Consider the following 11,523-nt stretch of genomic DNA (forward strand, 5'->3'; position numbering starts at 1 on the left):
GCCACAAGGCCTCTGTAGGCCTCTTACCCATTGCTAAATTATATGCCTGGGAAAAGTGACCATTTAACAGTCCCAGTCAAATATGCCAAGTGACTTCACATGTTTATTACATTCTAGAGAAAGATGTCCAAAACAACTGATTTCTCCCCTAAACCTGGGATGGTGGGATGATTAAGCTTGCATGGTCTACAGCAAATTAAATGCAAGGGGCTAAACGAAAGTGATGTGAAATGCAGCATCTACATACAAAGCAGCAGCTCTTAACACAGGGCAACCTTGCTTCCCAGAGAGTATTTGCGATGTTTGAAGTAATTTTTGGTATCACAACTCAGGGAGTGGATATCTAGTTGATGGAGAATCAAAGTTGAAAAGCCCTGCTATAGGTGGCGAAGAAGGTTTTCATTTTTAGCAGGCAGACATGCTTTATAGGGTAACAGGAACAAGAGAGAGGGAGAAATTGAAATCACAAGGCAGGGTAATTGACAACGATTACCCTGTAATATTGTCACACACACCTGTGTGACAGCAGGCCCCATGAAGCAGGGGCACATCTTCCTGAGACTGGTAAGCAAACCTGACATGATCCCACACAATTGGGCAAGAACAAGTTTATGTTCTACATCTGTTTTGCCAAGTCCTCTGAGGAACTGAGTTGAGGACTGCAGTAGCAGCTGGAGATGAACAGGGGCACTAAGTCCAGGGAAGTACACTGCTTTGCAACATCAACAGCCAATTTATAATGACCTTTAATGGCAGCTGGAGATTTTCATCCTCTGTTTGGCAAGATGGGCACAGGAGTGGGAAAACCAGACAAGCCAGGCTTGTGGATGGGCCAATGCAATAAAAACTAAAGAAAATGAGGTCCGATTTTTAAAAATCCAAGGGAACTTAACAAGGGCAGAGGGACCCACTGGGTAGAGAAGTTCTCGGCCAAGTGGGGAGATCAACACTCTGGGCTTTCATGGCTCTCTCTACTCCTCAGTTAGTTGCTGCTTCTTTCCCAACTCTGGTATCTTCTACTTCCCACCACTGACCAAGCCCAGCCCGTAACATAGACTGCCTAAGCCTGCCTGAGAATTCAATCACTATTCATGTTAATGGAGTAAAAGAGCAGGAAACTGAATTTTCAAAAAACCCCACACAACCAAAATACTATTAATCATGCCATATGATTTTTAATTATGCATAAACATCTAACGTATCACCCAGGGACCATTTCACCCACTGCTCTGTTTGGCTGCCAGTCTTTTGTCTCTCTCTTCAGCAATGGTGAGGCGGATACCCTTTCCTCGGGGAAGAGAAATCCATGGTTTGTTGCCCTGGAAAAGAAAACAAGAATGAAAACCCACCACACACCAACTCCTAGTAGCTTAGTACATGCTACATTTGTCACCTCATTTGACAGAATTGAAGCCTCTTTGTGAGAGCACTTGCCATCAGCTAAGGCAGTTTAAGACACAGATGCTGGTTACCAAAAGTACCCACTGCTTGGGTTCCTGGGGCTGTCCTATGAAACTCACTGCATGCCCTTCATAAGCAGTGTCTTAGAAGTTTATTGTGCATAGCAGGCACCCAACATTTAATTCAAGTGAGTCAAAGTTTAGTAGTACCTAAGGCTAATCATTATGAATCGGCCCAGCTCTGCGTAAGTCCTATCCCAGAAGTGGCTTTGCACTAAGTTCAGCAGAGCCAGCCAGGAGCACGGATGCTGCAATCCCAACACCATCTGCATTTACGTATTTCCCCAGCTAGAGAGCCAGACTTACCTTGCCAATAACAAAAATATTGGAAAGTCGAGTGGCAAAGCTGTTGCCATTGGCATCTTTCACATGAACCACATCGAAAGATCCAGGGTGCCTCTCTCTGTTGGTAATCACACCAATTCTTCCCAGGTTAGCACCCCCAGTCACCATACACAGGTTACCTAGGCAGGAAGAAATCATCTGCTTCAACCCAATGTAACAAATGACAAGCAGCTCAGAGATGGATCCAAAACAAATCTTATTCCTCTCTCCCACCATGTGAATTTCCTCATATGGAACTACTGCCCATGCTAGGACTCCCAGGCCTCTCATAAGAAATTTTATGGCCAGGCTTGGTGGCTTACACCTATAATCAGTTTGAGAACAGTCTGGGACATAGTAATACCCCTCTATAAAAAACCAAATAATTTAAAAAAGAAATGAATATTCTGAGCATTGGTGCCCCTGGCTATAAATAAACCTGGAGGATTAGAACAGATGGTTTTTAATAAAAACACACCCACACCCAAATCCTATGCAATTCATAATGATCTAGGCCTAAAAGAGGATGCTTACCAGTGTCAAACTTGATGAAATCAGTAATCTTGCCGGTCTCCAAATCAATTTGAATGGTATCATTCACCTTGATGAGGGGATCAGGGTAGCGGATGGTGCGAGCATCATGAGTCACCAGATGAGGGATTCCTTTTGTGCCCACAAAGATTTTTCGTACTTTGCACAATTTGTACTAGAAAAATACAAGGGTTAGCCACAGTCAGTCCAGCTCACATGCACTTTTTAACCCTACACAGGACCCACTGGTTCCCTGAACTACTGCAATTGTAGTGCTGATTGTTCTTTCCACCCTCCTTAAGTGTATGTTGCATGCAGCCCTGCTCTAGGCTAGTCTTCCTAACATCCACCACTGTTCTCCACTCCAATATAAATGTCACTCCAGTTTCAAAGCCTCTTTAAGCCTCATGGGGCCCTGGGAATTCTTCCCTTCAGTTCAACTTTCTTATCTTAATGGCTCCCTGTACATGACTGAGTTTTGTCTCACAAACAGCAATTGCATTACCAGTTCATCCAATCAACAAATATTTCACATAGCATTTCAATTTTGGATCTCTACTCCCTGATATCTTTAAAGCAAATCAAATCATCACAGACACCACTAGACATGCCCTCCAGCCTGCTGATAACAAGGCTGTGCAAAAGGAAATTAGGAGACACATCAGTCAATTGAATTAACCTTCATTTACAGCCAATAATCCAAACAGCCCTAAACTTTGTGTAAAACCATCACAACAAACTGGATTAAATAATCAACGACTGTAATCTTTTTTAAACCTCAAACTAGTGCCTCAAGGACTGTCTGTTTCCTCCATTGACATCTTCCCCTCCCCAAAGTAGAGCTACCCCCACAAATGGAGACACATGGCATACTTGAGGTACCCAACAAACAAGTTCCCAGAAATCATTCTCCTTGACTCTAAGAGACACTAGGAAGTCACTGTTCAACTGTAATTCCTTTCTACCACAAAAAAAGAAAATCTGTGGAAGTTAACTTCAAATGGGGGTCAATTTTAAGTATCCAGCAACAGACTGCTCTACAGCTATCAGTCAGACTTTTAGTAACATGACAAAAAGTTACACATAAAATAGAATCAAATTGTTAGCTAGACATTTCCAGGTATGAGATTTTAAGTAATCAATACCCACCTCACTGCAAACAGCACACGTACTCAAAGCAGGTCCTTATAACTAAGTAACTACAATAAAGATCCAGCTTGGTTGCCACACTCACCTTAGCCTCCTCAGGTGTAATACGATGTACAGCAAAGCGACCCTTGGTGTCATAGATCAGACGGAAATTCTCTCCCGTCTTGTCAATGCTGATGACATCTGAAATCAAGCAGTAACCCGTTACTACAGTGACTCCCACTACCTCAAGCTAAGCACCAACCATAGCTCTCTAAGAAATGAAAAGAACCCCCATGTACTTCCCACTTCTAACACCAAAGGTGAGAGATACGATTAAGGCAGTATTTGGATATCATAAGGCTCCCATCAATATGCGCCGCCAGTGTATTTAAAACTTCCACTTGGCCAGGTGCAGTGGCTCATGCCTGTAATCCCAGCACTTTGGGAGGCAAAGGCAGGTGGATCACCTGAGGTCGAGAGTTCAAGACCAGTCTGACCAACATGGAGAAACCTGTCTCTACTAAAAATACAAAATTAACTGGGCATGGTAGCGCATGCCTATAATCCTAGCTACTTGGGAGGTCGAGGCAGTAGAATCACTTGAACCCAGGAGATGAAGCCTGCAATGAGATTGCAGGACTGCAATCCAGCCTAGGTGACAGAGTAAGGCTGTCTCCAAAAAAAAAAAAAAAAAAAAAAAAGAGAAACTTCCACTTACCCATGAAACCAGCAGGGTAGGTTATATCAGTTCGGACTTTGCCATCAATCTTAATGAACCGCTGCATGCAAATCTTCTTTACTTCATCTCCTGTCAAGGCATACTTAAGTCTGTTCCTTAGGAAAATGATGAGGGGGAGACACTCTCTCAACTTGTGAGGACCAGTGGATGGACGAGGAGCCTATAACATTAAAAATGGTAATCACTGTTGGGATTTACTCAAGCACACAAACCTACCTCCTAGTCCACTAGATCCACTAACTGAACAAGACTGTTCATTACACCCAACTTGGGCTTTTAGACAGGTGTAAAAAGCTTCCAAAACTATTTCATGCCTTAAAGTTTTACAGCAGCTTCCCTGTCAGAGGACCAGGATCATTAAGATCATGAATCCTGAGTCCATGTAAGTGTCTATGTGGTATGTGAAATAAATGAGGCACAAAATTATTAAATAGACTGGAAGTGGGGGACAGCTAGATAGCACAGCTCTTCAAGAGCGGAGGAAGCCAAAAATAGATACTCCTCCCCAGCATGGTCCCCAAATGAGTCCTGGGAGGCAGTTACAAACAGTGGCCACAGAAATATTTATATAAGATACTTACAAACACACCGGTCAATTTATCCAGCATCCAATGCTTTGGAGCTGCCACCCGCTTCAGATGCTTCTTGGGACCACGAGCCTGAAAGTTTTAGATTGCAATGCTGTTAATAAGGTTTCAGAACAGCTTAGAAAACAGCGAGTAACTTCTTAAAACTCTCAGTTTAGTTTCATCTTCAGCAAATGTGGACAATATTTTTAAAATAGTGTTCCGATAAAAAGGAAGAAGCAAACACAACTATTTAGCAAATACCATGAGACCCATAAACTGCAGTAAGCCATCTGATTGTACAGCGAAGATTCTTGGTTACCGTGTTTCAGAACCTTGCTAGTGTGTTCGTGTTACTGCTTGAAACTATCTGCTTACAGAGTTTAGGGTCTTTCCAGGACACCATACAAGTGAAATGGCCAGGGGGATGCACAGCAACAGAAATGACCCAGAATTCTACTTGTGTTTCTAAAGTTTTCATCGTTTTACTGTCTGTTTTTGACACGTCTGGTACAAGATTATTCTGACATCCGCACATGTGCTGCTCCTTCGTACACTAAAGCCAAAAGCTGGTACCAATTTTAGTTTAAAAAGAGTAAGGAAGCCTTTTTAATGCTGTGTCCAGATGCTTACCGGCCACGCATGGTAAAGTCAGGCCGTGCCAAAAAGACAATAACGAATAAAGCCTTTCTCCGCCGGGCGGACCCAGCACCCACCCGCCTCGGGATCTGCGGTCCGGGCCCAGCTGCGGATCCGGTCCGGGAGGAGAAACAGCTTCACCCGGGATCCGGATATGTGGCCGAGTCAGAGACCGAGGCCTTCTCAACAGTGGCACCAAATCTGCGCCTCCCCAATCCTAGGCCAGCATTCGCCCTTTGTCCTGGAACCCGTCCCGGCCTACCACGGAGGCCGTGATCCCTTCGCCTCTGCCCGGCCATCCTCCATGGGAGTCCCAATCGGGCAGCCCCAGCCCGGGGAGGATGGAAGCGGATACGTCCCAAGAGCTCGCTAACTAAACAGCTTACCATGGCTGCGTTAGGCAAGGAAAGAGGACCTCCGTCTTCCGGTGAGCGTAGAAATTGGGGCCGGAGACTGCGCGCGCCGGATACTGAGAGGCTCCGCCCAGCTCAGCCCTTTCCTGGAGCGCTGGGACTCTTTCTTGCCATCTGCTGGTGGGAGGTCGGAAGTCCGGAGCTGGGGAACCACCGCGGAAAGAGGGTGTCTCCTAAGCTCAATTTTCTCCCTCCCCTTTTTCCGACCTTCCTCTTCCCATATTTGCTGAGCGTTTCGGGTGTGCCTGAGTCTGTATCTGTGCTAGGTGCTGGGACTACAAAGATGAACTAGAAAACATCCCTGCCCTCAAGGAGAGTTCAAAGTGAGCCTACTTTCTGTCTCACATACAGATGATTATATAACCAATAGAATATATTTTAATAAATATTTAATGCTATTTCTTTAACGTATTTTGTCTGTCCCTTTTTCCGGGTTCCCTCGAGCCAGCCAGGCAGCACATATTGAATTGGGAAGAGCCAACAACGTTTTTAAAGCCTCGTACTTCTCTGCTTGAACCCTGACATCCTTCCTGTTGCTTCCTGCACAACGCATTCGGCACTTACAAAGTCTCAGGGAAGAGAGAGGATATTAGAGATCATCTGGTTATATATATCTAACTAAAATGTAGATCTGATCCGGCTTCGAAACTGCCCTTGGCCCTCCGTTTCCTGCCCTAAGGAAGCAGGTCCGAACTTTGCCTGGCTCCATTGCTCTCTCCCGCCAATCCCAAACTTTAAAGCCTAAGCAAGCCCCGCCAAGCTAGTTTGTTCGAGGGAGTCAGCTGTTTTTGTTTGTTTGTTTGAGACAGGGTCTCACTCAGTCACCAGGCTGGAGTGCATGGCTCACTGCAGCCTCCACAGCCCGGGCTCAAGCGATCTTCCCACTTCAGCCCCCACGAGTATCTGGGACTGCAGGTGCACGCCACTGCACCCGACTAACTTATTATTTATTTATTATTATTATTTTTAGAGAACTGGGGTTTCGCCATGTTGCCTAGGCTGGTCTCGAACTCCTGGACTCAAGCAATCCTCTCGCCTCTACCTCCCAAATTGCTGGGATTACAGGCCTGAGTCACTGCACCTGGCCCGAGTCAGGGCTTTCAAGATTGCTTGTGGACTTGATTCCTTAGCTTGGAACTGCCATGAACAGCCAAACCCCTTTCCTGGGTACCGCCTAATCCCACTCCTCAGCCTTGGAAAGGCACAGCTCAAGTCCCTCTGGGTCTGTGAGCTCCTGGTCCCCTCAGTCAGGGTAAATCTCTGATTCTTGCCCCAGAGGCTTGTGTTCAAACTTGGTGAGGGCACATAGCACATTGTGTAGCAAAGGCTAGTTTACTGAGCAGCTCCAGTACCGAGCCTGCCCTAATTCATCTGGGCAGGCTCTTTGCCACCTAACAGAGAGCTCAGCACTGTGTCCAGCACTTGGTAAATACTTGTTGAATGAATAAACAGTCACCAGAAGAGCAAGAGAGGGAAACATTGTTGGCTGTTCTCAAGCAAACAGTATTAACTAGAAGGGCAGGGACTACTCCTTGTCTAAAACTGGGGTACGATCCACAATAAAGCATGTTGTAAGTGATCATTGGAAAGGATGGATTAATTGGAGGTGAGGAGTAGAGAGAATGTGAAGGTGATGAGATAATGGAAGTTGATTCTGAGATTTTTAATCTGAGAGCACTGGGAAGATGCTGGTACAATTAACAGAAATGGTGGAGGAGTTGCTTTGGGAGTGGGGGGATGACCATGTGTTTTCCAGCTAGAGACATAGGAGAAACAACTGGTTAGAGCTGCAGATCTCACTTAATCAAGATCACACAGCTGGTTAGGGGATGAGGGGGCTTGTCTCTTGCCTCCCAGGTGAGTGGTTTGTTTGTTTTTATACCACGGGTTGTAAAAGAACTTCAGGGAATCAAAGCATCATTTTCAGTATATTTCTCTCTCTCAATTTGTATTTATGCACAAACGACATTGTAACAACAATAAAGGGATTTGGAAAGAGCTAAGTAAATCGCAAACTGCACCTCCCCAAACACCCTAAACACATCATCTGTATTCATTTGTTCCTGTTCCTGTTCTTTCTGATCAGTTTGTGTGCATGCATACTTTTACATAATTTTAGTCCTAGCATACAGAGCATTTTCTATTCTGTTTTGATTATATTAGAAACACTTTCCAAGTTGCTACATAATCCTCAGAATTACTATTTTAACAGCTGTATTATATTCCATTAAGTGGATGTCCCACAATTAATAAAAGTTCTCTGTTGTTGGACATTTAGTTTTCTGTACTTTTTCTCTGTTATGCATGTTGCTACAGTGAACAGCTTTTTCCTTCAGTTGAATAATTTCCTCAGAATAAATCTATTCCTTCAACCAGCACTTATTGAGTGTTTACTCTGTGTCAAGTTCTGTATTACGAACTGAGGATGCAGAGATGATTAAGATCTAGTTCTTGCTCTCAAGGAACACATAATAATATGAGAAGCAAGCTGGGGAGGTGGGGAGGGAAAGCTGGGAGAAACTCATCAGAGAAAAATGGTGGTGAAATGGGTTGTAACAAAGAGGACAGCTAAATCTTAAGGATCTTGGACTTTAGCCTGTGGGTAGACAATGGAGAGCTGTTGAAAGATTTTAAGGAGGACAGAATTAGTGTTGTGCTTTAAAAAGATAACTCAAACTCCTCCATGTAGAATAGTTTGAAGGAAATGTGAGTGGCCTGGAGGAGATGGGTCAGATCTCTGTCAACAATACAAGCAAGAAACAGGAGGCTGAGATCTAGAGCTGTGACTGTGGAGCTGAGGAGGAGGGGCACACTCAAAAGACATTGGAGATGGAGTATTGGCAGGGTCTGACCGGGAAATGATGAATGTGAGGGACAAGGAGGTAATTAGGATGACTCCCAGGTTTCTGGCTTGGTGACTCAGTGATGCATTCACCGGAACAAGGAGGAGGCAGAGGAGTGTGCTTGAAGAGAACATGAGATGAGTCTGAGACAGGGGGCTGAGGGTGCGGGGGAACATCAACCCGGAGATATCGTATAAACCCAGTCCTGAGCTCAGGTGCATGATCTGGGTTGGAGAGTCAGATGAGGGAGAACTGCTGTGTCTGTTAATTCAGGAGAGTGGTTGGCAGTAACCCTTAGAAAGAACACTATGTCAAAGAGTCTGAATGCTTTTGTAGTAGCGTATGTGTATTGCCAAAAAAACCTTTCTCAGAGGATCCTTGCAATTTTACTACACTCGTGCCAGCCTGGTAATCACCTATATTTGACTTTTGCAAATGTGATTATTTTAACTTGCACTAAAAAACCCCACTAGGCCGGGTGTAGTGGCTCACGCCTGTAATCCCAGCACTTTGGGAGGCCAAGGCAGGTGGATCACTTGAGGTCAAGAGTTCAACACCAGCCTGACTAATATGGTGAAACCCCTTTACTAAAAATGCAAAAATTAGCCAGGGGCGGTGATGTGCACCTGTAATCCCTGCTACTGGGGAGGCTGAGGCAGGAGAATCCCTTGAACCTGGGAGGTGGAGGTTGCAGTGAGCTGAGATCATGCCACTACACTCCAGCCTGGGCGACAGAGTGAGACTCCGTCTCAGAAAACAAAAAACAAAAAACCGCTAGTGAGATGGAATATTTTGCCACGTTTGTTTACTCATTCCATTTCCTTTTGTGTGAAGTATCTCTGACCATTTATCTATCTTACGGGGACATGTTTTTTAGGTAGATTTACATGAGTACTTTATAAAATACAGATCTTAATCCTTTGCTATATTTGGAGCAGACATCCTTACCAATTGGTTATTTTCCTTTTGTTTGCATTTTTCAGTGTACAAACTTTCAGGATTGTATATAGCCAAATCTGTTGATCTTTTCTGTTGTAATTTCTTCTTGTCCCTTCAAAGCTTAAAAAGCTACTATCAGTTCAAAGATCTGTTAGATACTCAATTCTATTTAATAACATATATTTAATTTTTTATTAAACTTGGGGTTGATAAAGATAAGTAGAAAATAGAAAAAAATTATATTTTCCCCCAAATGTTAGCTAACTGATGTTCTTACTATAATACATTGAATCATCTTTCCACTGTTGTTTTGTAAGAATTGCTTTAGCATATAGTAAATGAAATCACATAGTACATGGGTCTATTTCTGTAAGTGTGAGAATGGGAGATGAGTCTATGAAGAGAGAACTGAGACACATGTCCCCAGCATCCTGTCCCAGACTACTAAGGAGGATAGACATGTATGAGCAGATCATGGTAGTAACTCATGCTATGGGTGGGGCAGTGTAAGCCCCCTCTACTCCTCATCATAAAGAATAGCCCTTCCTTTCATGCCTTCTATTTTCTGATTAACTTACCATCAGCAAGCAATAAACCAACACAGTGTATACTCCTCCATATCTCACATTGCTGAGAGACATTAAAGCAGAGTGGAAAGAAAATAGTTCAAATCTTGCTCTGTGTGACCTTGAGAAAGTGGCTTCACCTCTGTGAACCACAACTTCCTTCTCTGGAAAATAAGGATCACAATATTTAATCATCAGTTTGTTGTAAGGATCAGAGATGGTGTATCAAATGCATAGAATACAGTAATGACTCAATTAATGAATTAGTGCTCTAATTGCCTCCTGGCTTCTTCTGGCTGCTCCCTTCTTATACTGTCTATCTATCTATCTATCTATCTATCTATCTATCTATCTATCTATCTATTTATTTTTTGAGACAGAGTCTCACTTTGTCACCAGGCACCAGGCTGGAGTGCAGTGGCATGATCTCGTCTCATTGCAACTTCTGCCTCCTGGGTTCAAGACATTCTCCTGCCTCAGCCTCCCAAGTAGCTGGAACTACAGGTGCACGCCACCACACCCAGCTAATTTTTTGTATTTTTTAGTAGAGATGGGATTTCACCATGTTGGCCTGGATGGTCTTGATCTCTTGACCTCGTGATCTGCCCGCCTCGGCTTCCCAAAGTGCTGGGATTACAGGCGTGAGCCACCGCGCCCAGCCTATATATATATATATATATTTTTTTTTTTGAAACAAGGTCTCACTTAATTGACCACGCTGGAGTGCAGTGGCATAATCACTGCTCACTGCAGCCTCAACCTCCTGGGCTCAGGTTATTCTCCCACTTCAGCCACCTAAGTAGCTGGGACTGCAGGTGTGGGCCACCACACCTGGCTAATTTTGTTTATTTTTATTTGTAGAGATGGGTCTTGCTATGTTGCCCAAGCTAGTCTCGAACTCCTGGGCTCAAGTGATCCGCCCACCTCAGCCTACCAAAGTGTTGGAATTACGGGCCTGTGCCACCATATCTGGCCTTAAACTTATTTTTAAAACAGCTTTACTGGCCAGGTGAAGTGACTCATGCCTGTAATCCCAGAACTTTGGGAGGCTGAGGTGGGCAGATAGCTTGAGCCTAGGAGTTTGAGGCCAGCCTGGGCAACATAGCAAGACCCCATGTCTACAAATAAAAATAAACACAATTAGCCAGGCATGGTGGCCCACACCTGCAGTCCCAGCTACTCTGACGGCTGAGGATCAAAAACCAAAAGAAAACAAAAAAACCCCCAGCTTTACTGAGAAATACTTGACATACAATAAATAGCAAGTGTTTAAAGTACACAGTTGGACAATTCTGACGCATGTATACACCCAAAGAAACCATCACAACTATAATAGTGAACATGCCTATCACCAACAAAAGTTTCCTCATGT

The 11,523-nt window shown here is 44.1% G+C and overlaps 1 protein-coding gene across 2 annotated transcripts; it reads right to left on the minus strand.

The window, feature by feature from the left end:
• Nucleotides 1-1,152: 1,152 nt before the first annotated feature.
• Nucleotides 1,153-5,861, minus strand: RPS4X (ribosomal protein S4 X-linked). 2 transcript variants are annotated; one of them, XM_017968440.4, is made up of 7 exons: nucleotides 5,777-5,861; nucleotides 4,767-4,844; nucleotides 4,165-4,345; nucleotides 3,550-3,647; nucleotides 2,319-2,490; nucleotides 1,767-1,924; nucleotides 1,153-1,319 (listed from the first exon to the last, which is right to left on the minus strand). In XM_017968440.4, the coding sequence occupies exons 1-7, from the start codon at nucleotides 5,777-5,779 to the stop codon at nucleotides 1,218-1,220; spliced, it is 792 nt and encodes a 263-aa protein (XP_017823929.2). In that variant the 5' UTR covers nucleotides 5,780-5,861; the 3' UTR covers nucleotides 1,153-1,217. The 2 variants fall into 2 exon arrangements, with proteins under 2 accessions (XP_017823929.2, XP_035144060.1); XM_035288169.2 differs by having other exon boundaries at nucleotides 5,653-5,861.
• Between the last annotated feature and the right edge of the window lie 5,662 nt (nucleotides 5,862-11,523).

The sequence above is a fragment of the Callithrix jacchus genome, chromosome X, assembly GCF_049354715.1.
Source record: "Callithrix jacchus isolate 240 chromosome X, calJac240_pri, whole genome shotgun sequence".
Classification (NCBI taxonomy): domain Eukaryota; kingdom Metazoa; phylum Chordata; class Mammalia; order Primates; family Cebidae; genus Callithrix; species Callithrix jacchus.

Excerpts from the sequence above, each read along its gene's own strand:
- RPS4X (XM_017968440.4), bottom strand. Across the intron at positions 4,346-4,766 it reads ATAAATTGACCGGTGTGTTT|GCTCCTCGTCCATCCACTGG; the intron begins GTAAGTATCTTA and ends TTAATGTTATAG. Across the intron at positions 1,320-1,766 it reads ATATTTTTGTTATTGGCAAG|GGCAACAAACCATGGATTTC; the intron begins GTAAGTCTGGCT and ends TTTCTTTTCCAG.